This window comes from Platalea leucorodia (genome assembly GCF_965183815.1).
Source record: "Platalea leucorodia genome assembly, chromosome: 2".
NCBI classification, from domain to species: Eukaryota; Metazoa; Chordata; class Aves; order Pelecaniformes; family Threskiornithidae; genus Platalea; species Platalea leucorodia.
This window is the reverse complement of record NC_138824.1, coordinates 82341386-82364857: the sequence shown is the minus strand read 5'-3', so window position 1 is coordinate 82364857 and position 23472 is coordinate 82341386. Positions and strand designations below refer to the sequence as shown.

General features: G+C 41.5%; 1 protein-coding gene across 2 annotated transcripts in view; it reads left to right on the top strand.

Annotated features, from left to right (window-relative positions):
- The window catches only part of GEMIN8 (gem nuclear organelle associated protein 8), a 30372-nt gene extending 9528 nt beyond the window's left edge, over positions 1-20844 (top strand). For both annotated transcript variants that reach the window (XM_082334365.1, XM_082334364.1), the window contains exon 5: positions 18933-20844. In XM_082334365.1, the coding sequence (XP_082190491.1) occupies positions 18933-19183 (251 nt within the window). In that variant the 3' untranslated portion in view covers positions 19184-20844. The remainder of the gene's footprint in view (positions 1-18932) is intronic.
- The last annotated feature ends 2628 nt before the right edge of the window (positions 20845-23472 follow it).

Below are 23472 nucleotides of genomic sequence, written 5' to 3'. Positions count from 1 at the left end.
TTAGCTACTGCATGCCTCAGTTTCTTGGATAGTTTCCCTGGTAAAGTGAGGATAATAATAATAATAATAATAATAATCTGTAATGCCTCAAAGCATGAAAAAGTAAACAAGTACTTAATTTAATTGAAATTTAAAAGTACCACAGAACTCTTGGGTGAACGGTGCTATCTAAATGCTAATTTTGTGTGTAATTAAAAATACAGTATGATCTTGTTCAGAAATAATTTTTTCTTGTGTGGCAGGGGAAGAGGAAAATAGAATAAATTTTTAATTCTGTTGAAGTTTCTCAAAAGAAGAAACATAAGCAGTAGGAGGAGGGGAAAATCATTGTTTTCCTGATGGTGTGGAAATGAGCTGATACGGAGACCGTGCTGAAGGCAGTACCACTCTACTTTAGGAGGCAGTGTTATTAATTTTCCTGGATGCTGTTTCTGAACAAAATGAAATTTAGGGGTTCATTAAGCTGCGATCCATAATGACACTATCCTGTTATTTCTTTCATACTGTGCTGAAGAATGATTGTTGTTCTGTATCGATGCCCAAGAAGATGGAGATAACGCATCCACAAAAGAAACCCATGATTACTTAAGTATTTCCTCTCTGATGCCTTTTCCTTTCAATCCCAAACTGTATGTCCTGGGCTGCCCCCCCACCTTAGGAGCAAATTTGTAGAGAAAGTTGGGCACTATAAAGCTCAGTAATGGCTGAAATTTAGGCATCCATCTCTGGAAGAGACATTTGTAATGTTGAGGTAAGAGTTTTAAATTTTGTCTAAACTGAATGAGAATGTTTGGGCATGTCAGAGGGGAATACCAATAGTGACCTTGAGGATCAGTTGAAGTATAAGCCAGCTGTTAGGGAACGTTAAGGGGAAGGCTGTGTCTCTGGCACAAATAAGGGGCTCCAGGTGGAGTTCGCAGCCTTTGACCCCTGCACCTTGGTATGCACTTGGGAGCAGACACCTGGCTTGCTCTTCTTTGAAAATGAATGCTATGCAAGAGTTTGATATATGTATATTGGCAACTTGCTGAAGCGTGAGACACATGGGAAGAGAAGAGCAATGGGACAAATAGAAAGGAGAATTTGACACACAAGGAAGGGGATACTCGTACAGAGGGTGGAGGTCTGATTTATCTTTGTGAAGAATGACTTCCATTAGTCTGATGTTTTTCAAGCCCTGCAAAATTAGGAAATACTATGCAGCCTTAATGCAGCTATTTTGGAGTTGCATAATGAGAATCTTGATTTACCAAGTAAGATATAGCTGGTTCTCACACATGATGCATGTCTCATCAACATGTAGAAGGATAATCAAATGGACTAAAACAAATCCTAGCTGATGACAGACTCTTCACTTCTAATGCCTGCTCTAGAGTCTGCTGGAGGTAAACATGATCACAGATATCAGAGGGTAGGATCTTGCAAACTTTAACTGTGGAAGACTTAAATAGGCCTGAGATGTAGGTGTGAAAGGCATTTGTGTGTGGATGGTGAAATGCAAGTATTAATGCTAATTGCAAAGAGAAAAGCTTTAAATATAAGAAAGACATCATGTCAGACTAGCTAGAGAAGAAAACTTCAGGTTTATTTCATTTTTCAGTAACTACCACAGACTTGAAGAACAAGCAGATTCCTAACTTCTGTAGTGATTTTTTTGTTTTGTTTTGTTTCCACAGTGGGCATTTGCAGTGATTGGCTGACTTGCACAGTGAATTTTGAAACTGGCAAACTCTGAGCCTTGCTGCATGATTTAACACTTCAGCAGTGATACAGTTGTTCACAAACAACCTCTTTTAAAACAACCTCTTTTTTTGTCTTTGAATTCATGTCAAATTCTTACTAGTTTTTATATTCATGTCATGTGTTGCAGTCAAGTTATGTGTTCCTGGAATGCCCCGAAGTAATTGTGAGCAGCTGAGTCTGTATGAACTCAGACATGTTAATGCACTACAAATTTATCTCGTACTCTAGATATACTGTGCATTTGGTTAAAATCCCTTACAGACAGCTTTAATTTCTTTCCTTTTCAGCTGTTTCTTCATATGCAATCATAGTTATCTAGTGAGTCTATTTTTTTAGGGGGTTTTGTTGTCAGCCTAGTCTGTTGTTTTGGTTCTTAATGTAACTGGTGAACCTAATATATTGTGCTTCTTAGGGAAGTTTTTAGTTGTATTTAAAAATCTTCCCTCTGGCTGTTGCAAAGCATGAAGTTATCTTTCTGGGTTACTATACCTGTCAGACCTAGGTAGTGTGCTGAATTCTTGAAGCATCCTAGATGTAAAGGACAAAATACAGTAAGTTGCCTTTTTACATTTGCAAGAACTAAAAGGACAAAAACTAAGAAAGGAAGATTCATAAGCCTAACAATTAAGTAAATTGGCTACTTGCACATATTTATTACACTTTTAAATTTAGCCTATGAAACACGTAGTTTGCAGTTTTACTTTGTTCCCTTTTTACATGTAAGAGAAAATGACTACTGTAATTGAGTGAATACAGCATTGGGAGTGCATTGAGAACCATTCTGTAGTAGTCAACAGGCAATGAGACAGTGTCCTTTATTTAAAAACAAAGAAAAGCAAAGGAAAGTACCGTCATCTCAGTTCATTACTGAAGGATAATAGTCTGTCAATTGTTAATGCTATGACTAGTTTTTCCCATTACAGCCTCTGTATTTCCTACACATACCCTCCAGCTTTTCCCGAAATAATGTTGTCTCAACTTAAAATTTTCATGCCAGATGGAAAACCTTTAAAAAAAATTGAAAGGAAATGGTGAATGAAGATGTTTGTTTCAAATATGCAATTTGTAGGTTTTTTCCCTTGGGTTTCTTTTTCTCTGAAAGATGATGGTTGCCACTGCCTCTTCTGTGAAGAGGGAATAATAAATTTTCCATGTTTTGAAACTTGTTTGAATAGTATCAGATCCATGAAGCTGTTGGTTTCGTTTAAGGCCTATGTGCTTCTTTGGAAAATAGACTTCGATGCAGGTTTTTTGCCACCATATGTTCCTTCTTCACTTTTGATAAATGCTTCTCCCTGTTCTTTGTCTGTCTTTATCTCCATCAGACTGTAGTTCAAATTCTTCCTCTTGGTCACCAGCATCTTTTTTGTTTCTTCTTCCCTACCCTAAACTGTCATAGCAGTGTGGATGGTGACCTTATAAATATCTGCTAACTTCGTTGGCTTTGTCAGCCTTGTTGTCACGTGAACTTTTACCACTGTCTTTAGAAGTTGAATTGCTGAAGCTTCTGAGAAATGTCTGTGAAATAAGAGTGCTCTCTGCAATATGTATGGGTGCTTGAGAGGTGTTTTGAAGTGAGTTTTTTTGTGAACTGAAGGAGAAATGTGAAAGGCTCTCCTTTTGCACCACATCTCTCCTCTTGATGATTGAACTTTTTATCCTGTAGCAGCAGAATCTTGCCAAGCATGCACACTGTGTCCAATGTAGAGTCTGTGTTATTTGGTACTGGAAGCCAACAGCTGAGAAAATGCCTCCTTGCTAGCAAAATAAGGAAAAGTGCCACAATTTTCACCACCTTAACATTGAAAACTAATCTGTATTTGCAAAAATAGAGGGTCTGAATTGTATTTAGAGAGCAACAGTTAGGCACAGTTTTATATTGTTTTCATAAGAGACAAAGTTATCTTTGTACTAAGAGTATCAATTTGGGAGCACAGCCATTCCTAGAGTATGTGATAGTCAAGAACATGTCCTTGGATCTCATACTAGAGATGGAATTTGAGCTTAGAAGAATGTATAGCTTTGCTATGTGGACCTATGTCTTTCCTATCAATCTGACACATTTTGCAGCGAAAGGACATTATGCTGTGCAGGTGTACTTGCTGCTACAGGAATTAATGGGAGAGAGACACTAGAAAGCTTGAGGTGCTGCTGAGGAAACAGTGTGCTTTCTGTATCACTGGACCAGACACAGTCAGAAATGGATATCCTCTGCTGCATGCTCAGGAGAGTTATGTGAGGGTTAATATATAGAACTGGAAATTATATGTGAAGTCTTTCTTATTTGTTGTGTGCCTCAGGCTGAGACTCTTTGACAGTGTTGGCAGCCCCTGAAAGTACACAAGTGCAAGGCCAGGCTTGTTGTTTTGCTGCCAGGGGATGCCCCAGGTTTCAGCTCCTAGATGGCATCTGAGGATGCCATGGACCACTCTCCCATGTGTGCAGCCTGGACAGTTTGGTGGAGCTGGGGCCCGGAATGCTGCTGCCCTGTCTGGTAGTGGCTGTACTGGGCTCAGTTCTTCCTAAGCATGCTGTGGAGTACTGGTATTTGAGTTACAGCAGGTTTATAGCTAGGAGCATGGGAAAAGTTTATGTGGTTCAGTGTAGCTGTAGTGTAGATGTTGCTTTAAGAGGAATGCCAAGATGTCAAACACCTCTATTTCCTCTTAGGTTTGATGGAAATGAAGAATGCTGTCTTAATATGAAAATATGTATTAAACTTTGGAAGCCTGTGTTTGTAATTGTCACCCTTTATTTGTCTGTCTAATGTGTTCCTGTTATTATAGTGGAGATAGTACATACCTCAGGTGGCTTGTTGAGAGGTTCAGTTTATTCATATTTATAAGGGATTTTGAGTACCTGAGCAGGAAGTAAGCAAAAAGCCTCAAGTGGTAGAAGAATGAAACATATGATTTGAGAAGAATTGTTCATTCCAGACTTTTTGCTTAACAGTTAAGTTAGATGTCATCCCTGTGACCAAAAGACATCTGTCAACATCATGTTTGCTGAAGAAGTATGGGATTTGAACTACCCTTTCTCCCAGAGAGCTATTATCCCTAAATTATTCATTAGTCAGTAAGAGAAGTCTGGTAATCTTGTATTGTTGCTGCTCTTAGTAAATTAGTGCTGTGGTAAAATTCCTTCTGACTGGACTTGTCTTGAGGATATGGGAATACGATGTGCAGGACAGAGACAGATCACTGCTCCTCTCAGCTGCCCTGTCCCTCACCATCCGCGTGCTAGATCTGCTCTTGATAGCTGTTTCTTGATAGTTGCTGGTCTCGGAAGGATCCTGTGGAAACAGGTCAGTAGCTTGCTATGATGGATTAGCTATTGGAACTTTTTTGTTACAAAGAAAATACATGCGGTAACTCAGTCTTAGGTCAGACAAGCAGAGTGTCAGTGCCTGCTTTGTGTCCATGCGGTTTCCAAGGCTTGAGGGCATTGCTGTGACGTACCTGGGCTCTGCAAAGCTTTGGCAAAGAACCACCAGGCAGACCCCAGGGCTGAGAGGCCATGTGCGGAACAAGGAATCCCTCCCTGGTCCTGTTGTAAGAGCAAAAAAGGCTTTCAGAAGGCTGTTACGGAAGATAGCTTCATATGGGAAGAGTTTGGTGTGGGAAGACGCAGAGGCTACTTACACTCAGAACTGGTGCTGGTAATTTTTTGAAGGCAGTTCTGCCTGCTTGCTTATGCCATTAGCATCTGCAGCTGCTCTGAGTGGCTCCTCTAGTCTTCCCTTCATTCTTTGTCCCTGCAGGGGAGCCTGTGAAAGCAGCTGCAGCTGCTGTGGAAAAGAGCAGGTGAGACCATGCTGACGGACACAGCTCTAGGGAAAAGTGGCATAAAAGCTGCTCTGTGCTAATCGCTCGTCTTGGGCAGTCTGTCTTCACAGTTTATGCAGTTTTCCATTTCCCCTAAAATTCCTCAATTACTGGTTCCATCTAGGTGCCACATGCAGCATTTCTGGATCTCTAAATGATTTTACTTAGGAGAGAGCTCTGCCTCAGTTCTGTGCTGATAAATCTGAATTCATCATCCTTTGGCAACCTTGCAAGTGGACAGTGACAGTGTGGGCTATGAATTAAGCATTTTCTAATGCAACCTTTTTTGTATTTACCTGGGGGAACTGTTGCTGTAGCAAGAATGTTTAAAATTTCAGGGTGTACAGCACTGGAGCGATTTTGAAAAGCATTGCCAGGGACCAAGGTGGAAATGGATGTAATGTGTGCTTTCTGTGCTCCTTATCTACAAAATCTGCTCAGAATCAACAACAGAGCACAGCAGAAAAGTATCTCAAGCGTTACACGTTTTAGGTCTCTCTGTTATAAAGCAAACCTCTTGTACAGATTTGCTTGGAGACACATAATTTACCTCTGCTAATTTTAATGGGGCGTTGTTAATGCCAAGACTTCAGAGGCACCATTTGCTTTTCAACATCTCTCGCTGTGCGTCAGTTTTATCAGAAGCATCCAGATGGAATTCATGTCCATCGTCATTAGGGAAATGTGGGTGCTGTGGAGGCAGAAACTGAGAGTTCAGAGACTTCCATCTGCCTGAGTCTTTTTCGAAACTCATTTCCTCGCACGCTCAAAATCAAGTGAGAGAGACAGACAGAGGCTGTTAGGCTACTCATCTCAGACTTGGGTGGCCTTTACAGACTTCCATCATGACCTTGGACATGCCATTTGGGACTAGATCCACAAAAGCTTTCAAAATTTATAAACAGATTTACAAAATAATAATCTTTCTCCTCCAACCATGGCTTCAAGGAAGAAGGGAGCTAGTCATTCATACCCAAAGGATGATGTATCTTAAACCCCAAGGTGCAGGGGAACATTGTCACTCTTATCTTTTCCAGCAGCTGGGTTGAGCACCTGTGCCACCTTGTGATGTGATCTGCTGTTAAGCCCATTCCAAGGAATCTAAAGCACCTTCTGCTCTAGGAATTTGTGTTCATTTTTTTTATTTGGCCTTGTAATACAGGGGTGATAGCACTTCCCTGTCTCTCAGAAAAACAGAGAAGGTTGGTATGAGAACATACCAAGAAACAGTTGTGCTGCAGCCCTATGAGGTACTCAGTACAGATTGATCCAGCTGTTCATCAGTGTTACAATTGTTACTGGCCTCCAAAGTATCCAAACCTGTTTATCCGGATATCAGAACTTCCCCCTGATATTTTCAAGGACATATGTCTTAAGTTGTCAAAACACTGCTCTGCAGTACATTGAGATCGTGGGGGCAATGTGAAATGAAGAATAAATATTAAATGGATATTTGTACTGAAATAAATAACATGGGTGTTACACTATTGATTGTTATTGTTCACTTTTAGCTGGATAAGAATCTCTTGGGTTTAATTTCATTTGCAGTTGCTGAAGTGGTGGTTGTTGCTCTAAAAGTCAGCTCTATATTCACAGAAATTGGAGAAACTTTGTCGAGGAATGTAGGTCTCCAAAGAACATCCTGGGCCTCAATTTTAATATGGTTGTTCAAATACTAACAAGCCAACGCTGCTGTTCTCTCACTCTGCACAAGCCTTGCAGAGCACCTTCAATTCTAGGAGGTCTGCAATTTCTGATGTGGTTGCTGAGCAGAAAGAAGGGTTGGAAGACTTGCTTTAAAATTCATCAGTTGTCATTGCTTTGGGATTTTTGGCCACTGGTATGGTGGGAAGGAGGCTGAAAAATTGTAGAAGAGTCCAGACTATGGGGACTGCATCATGTGTGACACGTTGGTGGAGGAGGTGTGGAGGTGGTAGATAGCAGAGCATCTGGCTGGCTTTGGAGGAGTGCAGGAAGAAATATCTGCCTTTTCCTGATCTCTCAATTTCTCAGTAGGTAAAGCTGGTGATGTGTAGCTACTTGCATTCCCTGCTTTTGTGTTCTTATCTTGGCATTAGTTACCAACCTTTGACGTGAACAGGCAGTCACTCTGATGGTTCTCCTCATGTAAAGTCTTCTCTTCATCAAGTCACTTAAACACTTCCTCCATGTGTGAATTGCCCCATTGAAGTGACAGAGGAGAGACATGGAGCTCCCATTTGCTAAGAAGTACGACTTAACTTTCTGAAGGGCAGGATGCCAGCTGCCTTTTTGAAAGGAGACAGTGCTCAGATTTCTACTCCAGCAACCGACTCTGGAATTATTTCTAGCGTCAAACATTTCCCTTTTGCAAAAGGTACGATAGATGCACATCTGCAGGTTTTCTCCAGCATATTTTCCCAATGTTTTTTGTTGTGTTTTTAATACTGGGCGTGGCAATTATCCTCATGTATTTAAGTGTATTTCATTTGATTTACTAGAATGTTGAAATGAGCAATGAGAAACTCAGAAGGTCAGAGGTAAACTAAGTTTCCAAAGCTACCCTTCAGCCCTTTCTTTCACAAGTTGTGATGTATTTTGCTGATGCCTTTAGTTTGACCCTCTTTCCAGGTGGCTCTTTCAAAATGATTGGTCGGGCAGCACACTGTAGTTTACTAACAGCATGGAACAATGCTATTTACTTGCTGAAATTAATTTTATCTGGATCAGAGATTGTTATTTAATTCCGCATGTCTGCGGTAATAGTAACTTATGGACCTGCCAGTTAACTGAAAGGTCAGCTCATACCCTGAGCATGCTTCCTTTCAGAAAATCAATGACATGCTTACAAGTTGCTCTCAAAATTTTTTTCCGAATGTTTTTTATAAAGTTGCAGATTTCCCTGCATATACTACTGAGTTGCTTTCTCATGTCATACAATAAAACAAAGTTGAGTTCAGCAGTGTAGGCTGTGGCTGGAGTCAAGAAAGAAATTTCAATGTAAAGTTTGAATGTGTGAGTTTGATTTAGAGGACTGGTACAGGCTACTTCCTTTTTTTTTTTTTTTTTTTTGCCTGAAAGCACCAAAGTTTCAGTATTATTTAGCTGTCTAGCACTCTGTACATCATGGAACACTTTCTTCCAAGGGCATGTGCTTAATTTCTATTCAGGGCACATGTAAAAAATGATTGTGAAACTCATGTTTCTTCAGTGTGCTGGTTTGGTTTTAAAGAAGCACTTTTAAATTTGAACATTTCCTTGTTCAGTCTCCTCTGACTGTGCCATATATATGTGTGTATATATGGATACAGTTATACATAGCTTTCAGTAATCCTTCTGTTTACTGTAGCACTGGTGTCTTTGTCTGGCGTCAGCATTGTTGCCATCAGCGACAGACTGCAGTTTTGGGGGGATGGGAGCGCAGAGTCAGCTGGTCGGTATTTAATCTTCTTGCTGTGGACTTGATCCTTACTAGAGACAGCTGCCAGTGCCTGATCCTGTACTAATTTCTAAGCAGTGGTCGGTCAGCAGCTTCCTGGCTATTTAATTCTGTCAGATGGTACAAGTGTACAATCTGGACCCCTTGGTGTCTCTGGTGTGATACGGACCCCTGGTTACACCGGGCTTGCCTGTGTGTTTTCTAACCTGGATGCACATATACTTGACTGAATTCCATGTAGAGCATTCAAATTTCTAGAGCAGGCTTTCACTTGAGGTTCCACTGGGCTAGCTTCATGTTTATGCAGTTTGATTTCTTTCAGTTCATTTTCTGGTTGGGATGAGAATATCCCTTCTTAAGGGTTTCATTGTGGAAGGTAATAGAAGAAAATAAACGAAAGGTGATTTGTTGTTTAGCTGGGCAGTAACCAGTGTAGCCTACTGCTAATGTAAACATGGACATGAAGGCTTGTATTGTTTCCATCTCAGATCTTTGGCAGTTTGTTTTGGAGACAAGAAGACAACCCTTCTTGGTTTTTAATCCTATTTCTAAAACAGAAATCAGCTTCTTTATTCTCTGGTTAGCTGTGTAACTTTCTGTCAGTTACTTAACCCACAGATTTCAAAATAATGTGAGATAATTAATTCTTTAAAACTCTCTGTCAAGTAGGAAAGTATTAGATTCATTTTACAGATTCATTACAGTGAGGCATGTGGTTAATTAACTTGAGAGTGATCCATACCACCCAGTAGCAAACCTGGAAGTGGAACACCTTGGTTCTAACCTTACTTCCTGGCTTTCTATTACTTTTGATTTCAAAGATACCTTCTCTCTGCTTGCTGTCTTGGTAAGTAATTTTGCCCTGTTTCTACAGAGCTGTCCTCTTTTAGAATGTGTAGAAAATCTGTATTATAGTGAAAGAGAAGGTACCAAACCAAGTACTTCTGATTTGCAAAATCTGTTTGCTGTCTGCTTAGACAGCCTGTTGCAACTGCCTCTTTCTTAAGGAGCCCACTCTCTTGCCTTAGCCTATTTCCCGCTTTTACCAATACGTTTTCAATCAGGCTGTGCTTCAATGAACACGTCTCACTGCCAAAGCCAGGTTCAGCAATCTTTCTTCCTAGCCATTCGCTCCTGTTCCAGTGCTGCCCCTTTAGTTCAGCGTGTGTGGCGCCAAGACACTGAACTGTACCAGGATTAAATACAACTTGTTGGGGTTGGGTTGGGTTTTTTTTGTAGGAATCATTGTGTGGCCCCTTAGACAATTGTAGAGGCATCCTGGAGGGGCCTGGGAGCTGGAGCGTGCAGCTAAGGGAGAAGGAAGGGAGCAGAAACTGCATAAGCTGGTTTTGTAGCTGAGGGAAGAAAAATGTCAGTGGAACCATGGTTTCAGACTGCCACAAGCCTGCCAAGGAATCACATCTGCTCTTACTTCAAAGCCTGTAACAGAACATTTTCTTTTTGCTTGAGAATATTGCATTGCTTGTAGATATATGTGGTGAAATATTCAATTTCTTTTAACTCATTCCCTCCTCAACTAGCAGATGGAAAACTTGTCAGTGTAGATACTTGGGTTTTTAATACATTCAGCGTTTTTGGTAGTTCTCTTTCATGGTGGTTGTGACTCTGATGACTGAGAGCTTATCATTGCAGGCAATTACTCCCAAAAAGTCACTTTTATTCCAAATTAGTGTTTTCAAGCCAGCTACAGCATTTGATTTTTCTCCATAGGTTAGACTGCGAGCATAGTAAGATATGGCCTAGCTGTCTCCACTTCTTTGAAGATCAGGCTTCTCCTGTTAAAAATGGGAAGGGGGAAGTTACATTGTGTCATCTGTAATCCTTTTGTTACATTTTTTGCAAGCACAAGGTTTTAAATTTAAGAAGTTTAAACATAAGTCTATTTTTCCCAGGCCAATTTACAGCTAGAATGAGGCTGTTCATTCCGCTATAAAATCGTCACTCTCTTCTTTCAGTACGTTTCCACAGTTTCTGTAAGTTGCTTAGTGTTGGAAAGTAATCTTCCAGCAAGTGAGACTGTGCTGTTTTCGGCAACCTGGAATATTTTATCTTTACAGATGTGGGGGTGAGTCACAGTTGTTTGTATCTCACAGGCTCCCACTGATGGAAACTCTTGTCCTGCAAAGCTTTGCACTTGAGAGTCATGCTTGAGATGTCAGCCCTCTGGAAATCCAGAGCTCTGAAGAAATTAAACTCCTTGAATATCCTGTTTACAAATCCTCAGATTTAAATCCTTATTTTGTTGGAATTCCTTTAGGCAAAGATTTTGGTTTTCCTCATGATGTGCCTGGTTCATGCAAGTACGGGCATAATAAAATGGTCTCATGCTACCACTTTAGAAAAACTCATGTAAGTCTATGGTAAAGATACTTAGCTTTTCTAGAGAGATGAAGAAGCTGGCATTTTGCATTGAGAAGCCTGTGTGGGCAGAATATTTAACACAGCAGATAGGCTTGTGGGAAGTGGCATTCAAAGAGAGAACTAGGAGTTTTTAATCAGTAGAAATGGGTAGTGTTTTTTAACTCTGTTAGTGTGGGCTGCTCAAGATCAGCTCAGGTAGCATTTAAGACTAGATGAGAAAGCTCAGAAAGTGCACATGCAGCAGTAATAGAAAATCATTCATCATCTGAAATAAGCAGGCAAATATGTGAGCAGGGGTATAGGTCAGTCTGAAATCATGGAACAGAAAAAACAGACCAAGGCTGGGGAAAGTGCAGGATTTCCTTGAAGAATAATGTGCTAACTAAGCAAGAAACTGAAAGTCAGTAAAGGCCGTTTGACACTTCCAGGGAGCAAGCCTTTGGTCTCTTGCCATAACTACCATCGTGTGGGGCAGAGCCCAGGAATGTGGCAGACTGCAGAGTCTGTGCACCTAGAGAGCTGTGGAGAAGGCTGCCTGCATAAGAAACGTTGTCAGATTGCATATGATCGCTGGCTACAGTGAGCTAAGGGTTGAATGTATAAATAAGCTAAAAATGGTACAAGAAAACACACAATGCTGGGTATGAATCTTTCAGTGCCTTCATTAGGTGTCCGACATATATAATTACCCTCCGTACTTTTCTCTCCTTTTAATGTTGAAAAGTCTCTTCATGGAGACTTCTCTCCAAATAAGGGAATTTATTTTGGTTTTGGTCTTGAGGTTAGTTTTTTCCTTGGTTTTTTTTTTTTGTTTGTTTGTTTGTTTTTGTTTTTAATAAGAAAAGGATGAATTCCAGACAGTAATTTTTTTTTTATTACTACTTAAGCTTCTCAAAGGATATTACAAAGAAAGAGCAAAGTGGATCAAACTTACAGAAAGTATAGAACATTTTCCTTTTCATAAAATAAGAGAAACAAGACATCTGAGTTTCTAAGGTCCTATGGGGAAAATAGCTTATGTCTTGAAGGGCTTAGGTCACAGTTTTGCTTTAAGTATGTAAGAGGGCATTTGTGTGCATATGAAGCCCCAAATGCAGTGAATAGCTAAGATATTAGTTACTGTTTATCCTGCTTTTGGCAGTCCCTGAGGATGGAGGTACTTGTCTATATTTGTTCACTTTTCAGCTAGTATACCCCAGATTAAAAGTCATCCATAAAAGGGTGGGGGGGTGGGGACAACAACAACCAAAACTCTTTTAAAAGGCCTGGAATCACTGATGATGTCCCAGGGTGCAGTATGAGTTAGGTAGAGATCTTAGTATTCCTTAAATATGAAGAAAAAAGGCTATTTACTGTGTTTGGAAAAAGACGTCTCAACTGGTTTTGGCCAGGTAATGATGACTTCCCAGCAGAACTGGACTTGGTAGGGATAAGTTAAGTCTGAAAAGAGCTTCAAGAGAGGAAGAGCATCTTTGGGAAGAAATGGAACTGACCAATTAGGAAAATGTCAGCAATGCTTTTCCTTTTTGCAGGAACCAACCACCACTGCAGCTGCCTCTCTGTCTTGTGAACATTTGCAAAATAATGTTCCGTGATTGGGGGAAGCATGCCAGTAGCTGAAGCTGAATGCTGCAAAAGAAAGCACATTTATTTTAGTCTGTGTGAAGTGGAAGGAGGAACTACTTAGAATTGTGTAAAAATTATTTGTTTCGCATTAATAATTTGGCAGCACAATGACAAATTTGGAGTGTGAAACTCTGATTTGAGAATGAGCTGCGGACTTAATTGCTGCAGGCTGAGAATTAGTGTTTTGATAAACCTTGCTACCTAATTCATGGATGAATATTTGGTGCTTGCTTCAGAGAAATTCTGGTTGCCTCTATAGGTTTAGGGCTATAGACAGGGTTTGTTTGTTTGTTTTTTCCATTGTCAGAGGCTTGCTGTCATCTTTTTGATGAAGAGGTAGTTGCACATTTAGCTCAAGTTGCATTGCTTTGTATTGTTTTTAAAGTAAATTTTGAGGTAATGGAAAGAACCCAGACTGCTGGAAGTAAGAGCAGTTCTACTTCCCAGCCCCTGCCACACCTAAGAAAGTTTGGTGTGCATCTCAACAAGACAACACTTTCTCTGCTGTCACCTACTTTTCTCTATGTTTGGCTGGAAATACTGCTTTTGGAAAAAAAGTAGTTTACATACCCATTTACCTATACGCTATATTAAGGAGAACCTTGAATGTATAGAAGTCAACTACGGCGATTGTGGAAATCCTATGAAATGCCTTTGGGTCAAGATCTGAGGGGTCATCTCCACGGGGGGATCTTACAGTATGCATCTGCTACCAGCCTTCAAACCAAGATGATAAGGCCAACGAAGCAATATTTGGATCACTTAAGCAGGCTTCAGGTCAACAGAACCTGGTTCTTACGGGTGACTTCAACTACCCAGACATTTGTTGGAAGAACAATACAGCAGCTCACATGTCATCCGTCAAGTTCCTGGAATGCGTAGAGGACTACTTCCTCATACAAATGTTAGATCTGCCAACCAGGGATGAGGCACTGCTGGACTTGCTGCTCACAAACCAAGAAAACCTGCTTTGTAGTATCTCGGTTAGTGATAGCCTTGGCTGCAGCGATCACAATATTGCAGTTTGGGATCCTGCTGAGCACTCTGAAGGTTAGTACAAAGACAAAGGTTTTAGATTTTAGAGGAGCAAACTTCAGCTCGCTCAGAGCTCAGCTGGGAGGGATTCCGTGGGAACCTTCCATGGAGGATAAAGGAGCTAGCGAGTGCTGGGAGTTTTTCAAGAACACTCTCCTGGAAGCACAAAACCAGTTCATCCCCTTTAAAGGTAAGGGAAGTAAGTGGAGCAAGAGACCCCCTTGGCTTAACTGTGAGCTTCTGAGTCTGCTCAAAACCAGAAGAGAAGAGTACCGGAGATGGAAAAGCAGACGAATACCCATTGAGAACTACAAGGGCATTGCCAGGGTGTGCAGAGATGCAGTTAGAAAAGTAAAGACTCAGCTTGAATTGAAATTGGCCAGAGATGTCAAAAACTACAAGAAAGTGTTCTTCAGGTACATAAGCAACAAGCAGTAACAGAAGGAAAATATTGGCCAGCTATTAAACAGGGGAGGTGAATTAGTCACCAACGATGCTGAAAAGGCAGATGTTCTCAAAACTGTCTTCACCTCTGTCTTTACCAGCACTGTTGGGCCCCAGACCTTGGGAACAAAAATCCAGGTTGATGCAAACACAGACCCACCATCAGGGAAGGAAGAGTTGGTATGTGAACTATTACAGGAGCTTGACCCCAAGAAATTGATGGGCCCTGACAATATCCACCCGAGGGTGTCACGAGAGCCGTCTGATGTCGTTGCGAGGCCACTCTCCATAATCTTTGAGAAGTTGTGGAGATCGGGGTACATCCCAGAAGACTGGAAGAAGGCTAATGTCACCCCCATCTACAAGAAAGGCTTAAAGGAGGATCCAAGAAATTATAGGCCCATCTGTCTTACTTCAGTCCGTGGGAAAGTTATGGAACTAATCCTCCTGGGGGCTATCACAAGTCAAATAAAGCATGTAATTAGGAAAAGCCACCATGGATTCACCGAGGGAAAATCATGCTTGCCAAACCTGATTGCCTTCTATGACAAAGTAACCTGCTTGGTTGATGTGGGGCAAGTGGTGGACATTGTCTATCTGGATTTCTCCAAGGCTTTTGATACGGTTTCCCACAGCCTTCTCCTAGAGAAACTGATGCGTTAGGGTCTAGACAAGTGGTCTGGGTGATGGGTGGGGAACTGGCTGACAGACCGCATCCAGAGGATGGTGGTAAATAGCTCCTTTTCAAACTGGCAACCTGTCAAAAGTGGGTTCCCCCAGGGATCGGTATCGGGCCCAAAGCTGTTTAATAAGTGATTTGAATGATGGGATCAAGTGTGTCTTGATGAAGTTTGCCAATGATACCAAACTAAGTGGGGAAGTTGACGCTTCAGAAGGGAGAGCCACCCTGCAGGAAGACCTGGATAGGCTGGAAGAGTGGGCTAACAAGAACTTACAAAGTTCAACAAAGACAAATGTAAGGTTTTGCACCTGGGAAAACGTAATCCAGGAGTGCAGCACAGGCTGGGATCTTCCGAGCTGTGGGGCAGCTCTGTGGAAAGGGCCTTGGGGATTCTGGTGGACAACAAGCTCAATGTGAGCCAACAGTGTGCTGCTACGGCAAAGAAAGCCAGCAGGATGCTGGGCTGTATCAACAAGGGCATCACCAGCAGAGATAAAGAAGTCATTATCCCATGCTACTCAGCGCTTGTCAGGCCACACCTGGAATACTGTGTTCAGCTTTGGTCCCTGCTATACGAAAAAGATGTGGACAGGCTGGAGGGAGTCCAGAGAAGTCACAAAGATGATCAGAGGACTGGGAAGCCTGCCATATGAGGAAAGGCTGAGAGAACTGGGTTTGTTCAGCCCTGAGAAAAGAAGGCTTAGGGGAGACCTTATCACCATGTTCCAGTATTTAAAGGGTGGCTACAAAGAAGACAGAGACTCCCTTTTTACAAGGACTCACATGGAAAAGGCAAGGGGTAATGGGTACACGTTACTCCTGAGGAGATTCCAATTGGACACAAGAGAACAATTTTTCGCAATGAGAACAATCAGCCATTGGAAAAATCTTCCCAGGGAAGTGGTGAATTCCCCAGCACTGGACACTTAAGATTCGGCTGGACAGGGTGCTGAGCCATTTTGTCTAGACCATGCTTTTGCCAAGAAGATCCTTGAGGTCCCTTCCAACCTGATATTCTATGATTCTTCCATTTAGTTCCATGGCTTCTCTTTTCTTGATTGTCCATGACTGCAAATAGCGCTGTCACTGACAGTGGAGTTTGTCATGGTAGTATCTCTCCACAAGTAACTGATTTGGAACTGCAACATATTCCACACAGCTACAGCGGTATTACCAGCAACAGCTGCCGTGTTCTATGCTCAAATTCAGGCTTTGGTACAAAAAACTGTAGGTCTCTGTAGCAGATTTCTGTCCCTAGCCTCTGCCGGGACTCTGTAGACCTGATTCACATGCCTGAGACTCTGTAATAGAGTCACTCTGGGAATTCTTTAACCAGTAGCTATGGAATAGAAGTCAGGTTAGAAAGTTAAGGGCAGTGCATCTGATTAGTGTAAAGTAAAACATATGCTCCAGACAGTCGTTAGGTAATTTTGAGGATGGAATTTAAATTGGTATTATTATTTTGATTGTTAACATTAGGATCTGCGGGTTTATGAACTACTTTGTGCTACAAAATGGAGACTGATGCACACTAAACTGTAATCCACTCATCCATCATAAAGCTTCTGCTAGAGACGCATTTAATTTCCAAACAGAAGAATTCATTATCTGTCTCCAGAGAAATTAATTTTTCTTAAGTGTTATTGTGTGCAATGAGCTATCAGAGAGCATTATACAGCAAGCAAGCGAGGAAGCAGCTGTCTCTAGCATGCAGCTATGGCACTAATGAATAAAAATCTTCCATGGGCAATACGCAAGTACAAGGAATTATCTTTGCGGCACAAGAGAGTCAACACATATGGGTTCAATTCACTGCCCTGCCAGGGTTTTGCTGTGTAACCTACAGTGGGAGACACTGGTTTTCCAGCATAGATTTTTGTTTTCTGTCTAACACTATTCCTTGATGTAATTTGCATCAAGTTCATGCTTAAAAGCGTGTCACCTAGTTGTGGGCAGTCTGGTGTCCCAGTGAGTTTGTTTCAATGGGGTGCAAGTGACCTGTATAGTCACAGCCTTAGTGCTGTAGCCTGTCCTCATGGTGTTGCGCCCTCTGTAGGCAGTGTTAGTTCTCTTAATTCAGACCTTCTGGTTAAAATGGCTTGACACCAAATAAATCTGACTCTTCCAAAAACACATATGGACTCTAATGTATGTTTCCTCATGAATTCTGGCAGTGCAGCATACTTTGGGGGTGTGCCCTTAAAGCAAAATCACAGAAAGTGAAACGTCTCTCTGGAATAGATTTCTAATAACCCCTCAAGCACTCCTGCCCTTCAACTACCAACACAAAGCTGTGGATGGTGTTTGAAATGACAGGACAAAAGTTTTCTGTGTCCCTGTCATACAAACAGATGCCAGAATTGAAGTTTCTGATTATAGTTTAAAATATCTGTTTTCTGTGAATGAGGTACAGGGGATAATTCATTTAGTAAGGCTGACAGGCAGTCAGTTGGCTGCTCTGTTCAGTCCTTTCCAGTGTAAAAATAAACTGCAGATGTTTGACACAGATATGTCAGGATACTTAACTTTGGGTTAGGGTTTGCAGATGTCATGTGTTTTGTGAAAGCTAAATCTCTGCCTTAGGGGAAGGAGGGAAGAGGTACATGGCACCAAACACTGAGAAGCACGTCCTGTATGTGAGTAATGCATCCTGACCTGTGGACACTGTCCCTTTTAATGTTTAAAAATTTTTAAAAAAAGAGCTCTTATTAGTAGCGAACTGTTTCTGTGATGCAGTTTTGAGAACCGTCATTTGTTATTGGTAGGTGAAGGAGTTCAACAACTGCCAGATGATTTTCTTCCTCTTGTGTAGAAGTGTCCCCATAAGAGGGGAGTCTTGTATAGCACTTCCCTGTTTTAACTGCATAGAGCATTATTATCCATCAGAGCAGCGCCCAGGAAGTGGAGGTATGTTTGGGCATGCAAAATCAAGTTCTTGCTTCCTGATTGGGCTTACCAAAGAGGATTTTTGATGACAAATTGGTCAAAATGTTTCACCTCTCTGAACTGTTTTAAATCCTCTTTAAAAGATGTGGTGCGGGGATTTATGTTGGGTGCTGTTTTGTTTTGTCTTTAAAGCAATAGCAGTAAGGCTGTCAGTTTTGAACTTTGCAAGTCTTGAGAAATGGATGAGGTCGGCTAGTTTATCTAAACACAATGCTTGCAGCTGTGTTTCACTGGATGCACTTGATGGCAGACGCTTTACATGACAGACCAATTTGTTCACTTTCGTAGAGTAGTAACTGATTACATTTTCTCTTGGCTATGGTTCAGCTAACGTTGCGTTGTCCTGTGCGTTGTTTCCTTGCTTCAGCTGCTAAGTCGTTACTTTGGAAACCAGCTCTCTCAGGTTGGGTTTGTTTTGTTTTGTTTTGTTTTTGTGGGTTTTGGTTTGGTGTGGGTTTGGGGTTTTTTCTTTTCAGGGTGTGTGTATGGTGGGGAGAAATGAAGCAATGCTGGTTTTTATTTGTTATTACTAATACAGAGGTTTTCTGCAGTTTTAGGATTCAGTTCCAGGATCTTCTTCCCTTCTCCCCACTTTTTCCAGCCTGACTTTATCATGCTGCTTAGTAGGAATTTGTCGTTTTGCATAATGAGCACAGCAGGATAAGTAATACGCAATTTGTTTTGTTGCAGAAGTTGCCTGCAGCCTAGAATGCGTGGATCTCGGCCCTCTAGACCCAGCACAAATTTGAATATGTAACATTTAAAAAGTTAAAATAAAATGTGATTGGTTGATAGCTCAGTAATTTGCATCTCTTGTGGTTTATTTGTCTAGGGAGACAGCAGCAGCTGGAAGCCGAGCTGCAGTACGTGGAGGCTGATCAAGACCTTCACAAAAGGACGGGGCGTTCTGTGGAGCCGCCTACAGAAAGACCTGGGGAGAGGCGAATGGCAGAAATGAAGAAACTGTATGGTGCTGAAGCTGCCAAAATCCAGGCAATGGAGGCTGCCATGCAGCTTATTTTTGATAGAAACTGTGACAAAAAGCAGCCCAAATACTGGCCCATTATTCCCCTTAAGCTGTGAGTGCCTGGACTGTGCTCTGACCTGGCACAGAGCTGTAGGGGTGGGTGCCTCGGTCAGGTTGTGCTCCTGAAGAACAAACTGTGAATTTTGGTTTTGGTTGGGCTTTGGCGCAGAGGCCAGCACGGACAGCATGTTTATTTGCCCTGTGTTCTTTTTACATTGTCTGTCAGCGATGGTCACAGTCCGTTCTACCTACATACACTTGTCAAATAGTAATAGGAGGGACAGTGATATCAAACCTGTCTAAGGTCAGTTTTACTCATTTGATACCCACTGGCCTTGACCAGGCTTGCAAGAAACATAACAATGTCTATACTCAGTGAACTGGGAAAACTTAAAGCAATGCGGAAAAGACAACCACTATCCAAATTGTCTGCTCTTCCCATTTACGAAATAGAGTAGTCCCATTTTTCAGTCTTATTTAACATAGTAGCATTTGGATCCTGTTTCACACAGCGCAGCTTGAAGTGTTATGTCTGCTAATCTTGGATTTTTTTTTTGAGAAGCGGGAGCCCACTGGCTGAGATACAATGTATCAAATTACCGTAGCCCAGCCATTTGAATTCTTTTTCAAAGCTTTATAATAAAGCAGGAAGTTTTTCTTCCAGACTGATACTTGTCTGGCAGGAGTTTGACTCTAAAGCAAAATTACATAGGAAAATGGTTTAATGAAGGGAGTAGGGGAGAAGCCTGATGTGGCCCTGTCTGTTAGAGAACTGTTTAGCAGAAGAGAAACTTAAGAGGACAAAGCACTCTTGGGGCCAGTGCCTACAGTGATTTTTGCCATTCCAATAAAAAGCATCTAATTGGTTTGAAGCTTTAAAGAAGACCTGTAAGTTTGATAGACTAAGGGTACATCTGTATGCTGCATATGGAGGTGCAGAAGCCATGTAGCCCTGAAGGCTATGTTTATTTTAGGTACAGCTTTCCAGTGCCCACCTGCATATTATATGCACAAAGCTTAAACATAGGCAAGTTAGATGTGCTTCCGTCTGTACTCATCCATCTGCACAGGCTGTTTGGCTCCACTTCTGTCACTTTTGGTCAGTTGTGCTTGCCCCACTAATAACTGAGCAGGTGGAGTGAGGCACACGAGTGGTCTGTGTGAGAGAGGCAGAATTGGCCCCTCAATACTGGTGACTCCTTAGAGAAGGGTACCCTGAGCACCTCCAAGGGCTTCTGTGAAGCGCTGCTGGTACGTATCATTGTGTGCTGAAGGGCTGTAGTTTGTATTAAGCAGCATTTCCATGCCAGGGCAAAGGAACATTATGCTGTTTTAATTGTTACAAACATTCATGTACCTTTCTGGTGACAGAGGAAGGTCACGGCTAGAATTCTAACTTCAGTTCATGCCTGCTGTATCTGGTGTACCTCTGTAGTTTGTAATACACACCAGCAGTTGCTGTGCCCTCTGCAGCAGCCAGCTGTACCAAAGCAAGTCTGCGGTGCAGTTTGGAATATCTTCGGTTTTACTCATAGTTACTATGTTTTTTTCAAAGCAGCATTTTCATTTCAGGTCCACCTCCTTCACTTTAGATGTGATGGGATGGAGTTAAATTGAACACTGAAATTAAAAGCCCCAAGTCTCCAAGACTTATTACTGGTGTGATTAATCTGAAAAACTTGCATGAGACAGGAGAGGGAAAAGGGTTATGAACAGTCCTGCATTTGTCTTCACTCTTGGTTTTGGTGGGTTTTGTCAGAAATTCAGTCTTTTGTTTGGGTTTCCTTTTGTTGACCAAATAAATTCTCTTCATAACACCTTGCAATTTATTTTTATTTTTTTATAAACAAACTTCCATACTTCAGCACTCCAGATGCTAAAGCTTTCTTTTAGCTGCTGTATTGTTTAAGGAAGGTTGAACTTAGAGCAAGGACAGTTTTAACATATTGAGAAGCATGAAGAGTGTTGACAGGACTTTCACAGGAATGCCAGTCAATACCACACACGCATGGTATGGTACAAAATGAATGGGAGGGCTGTTGCATCCACTGGGGGAAAACCCTGTCCCAGATTAATGTGTGTAGATCTCTGTTCTTATTTTAAATGTTTCCAGTGTGGTGATGGTGTCTCCCCTGTGCAGTTCAGTACAGAAGAAAGGAACAATGGGTAGGACTGGGCTGTTCTTACTTTTCAACCCAGTTCCCAGTTCTTGCTGTGGTTGTTTCTGCATCCAACTGGTTATGCTAGCGGAAGCAGAAATTCTGGTGTCCAAAAGTATTTGTAGAGACCTCATACAAGACAAACATTGGATTCCTTCCTACTTCAGATAAAACATAGAAGAAATTTCCTTGCCCTTGGTTCTTTTAACTATTTCTAAGAGGGTTTAATATGCTTCATGAGGTTGGAAGTAGAGAGAACTGGATGAGATGTTCCCTAAGAACTATATATTAAGGCCCGAAAGGGAGGAATACACTGCTGCAGACTTAGAGTTGCTGCCAAATAATCTCTTTACTGCTTGTGAATTTCAGGGGATGGACTGTTGCTGGTAGTTGGCCAGATGTCCCATTTTGCTGGCAGTTCACTGGAACTTAGAGATTTTGTGTTGCAGTACTTCTACTCCATCTCCTGTGTTTTACATTTCTAAGAAATATCTCACGTAAAAACACGTGATCATGGAAGCAATGCAGCTGCAACTCAAAAATGCCCGTTCAGTCAGAATGTCTGTAACATTCACCTTTCTTGCACGTATGTATTATGCTGCAATCTTCAATCATGGGACCATGTACACTTCCCCCCCCCCCCCAAATACAATGTTATACCTGTGATGCTGCAGTCTTGATTCTTTCTTGTGCAGAACGTCGCACCATCGCTTTCAGTTACACCAGCCGCTTGTACAGTCCTGCCCAAAGGGAATTCTTCACTTGCTGGTGGTGCTGTTTCTCATGAGCTTTTCCCAGCTCCAGTAGAAGGAATTACACCCTGAAGTTGCAAGTACAAGTTGTCACACAAACAATTAGTCTTAATTTCAGAAACTGTTTTCCTCATTTGCTACATGCAAATACGCAAACCAGCCTCATCTTCAGAAGAAGAGTTTGTGATTGGTTGAAGATGCTTTGAAGATTAGAGAAAAATGGTAATAGGTCTTTTCTACTGAAAGCATTCTTAAAAGAAATTTTAAAAAACCTTTCTGGCACAGTATAAATTTAACATACAAATGAAGCAATGACCTCCGTGTTTCCTACTGAAAGAAAAACTGCTTACTCTTATGCATTGGTGACATTGTCAAGAACACTCGTCCTTTTAGAATTATTTCCCCATAAAGCAGCTGACAGTTTAGTATGCCTGTGTATACAGGCAAACTGAGAAGAGATTCACCAATTTTGATGAACATAACTTCTCTTTTAATCAACCTTATTGGTAAGTATTCATCCTTTTTGGTGGCAATCATGTATAATGCCTAGCTGCAAACATCTCATACTGAGAAGAAGCTTTAATACAAAGCAACCTAAATTTCCGCAACAGCCTTTGTAAGGGATAAACACATATATAATCCACATGGATTTGTTCAATCATGTCTTTTTTTTCTTTGCAAAAGCTTCTCTCTCAGTCATTATGTGAAATACATTTCCAATATTGGCATCTTCATTTATCATTGCATTAGTAGGGGTCCAACTCTTTGAATAGAAATTGAGAAAAGCAAGACACTTTGATTCAGCTGCTTAAATTTGGATTTTTAAGTATGATTTTTGGCATGCTGGTCTGAATATTTTGGCTGGAAGAATTACAGAGGGGCCAAGACTGTTGCCCAAATTGTGAAATACAGTCTGTCAAAAGGAAACATCCAGAACCCTGTCTTCCTTCTGGTTTCTTAACAGCGTAAGTTACTGGGGAATATACTATTTGATAAATAATACGTTCATGCTGTGGCAAAATACTGTCTTCATATTTGTGTGCTAATTCATCAGCTGTCTACCCTGTCTAACCTGCTCTGTTGTCTCCTGTGGTCCTGCCTGGATAGTCCGAAGGAAAGGAATCCTCATAGGCTTTCTCCTAGGTAGAACAGCAGCCTGTGAGGGAGTCTCAGCCGTTCCTGAAGGGTGGTTATAGGTATCATACGAAGTTCAAGGCCTCACAGCCCTTTGTATATTCTTACATAGCCAGAATTGCTGAGCTGGTACGCAGAGGCATGTGCGGTGGAGCTCTGGGTAGATGATAGACCGTGACATTGCTATTTGGGTGTTCTCTTGGAGACCTGGCTGTTGTAGGGGCAGAATTGCTTGGACTCAGTCCAAGCTCACCTCTTTGAAGTAGGTGAGTGCACGTGCATCAGCCTCAGCTATTCATT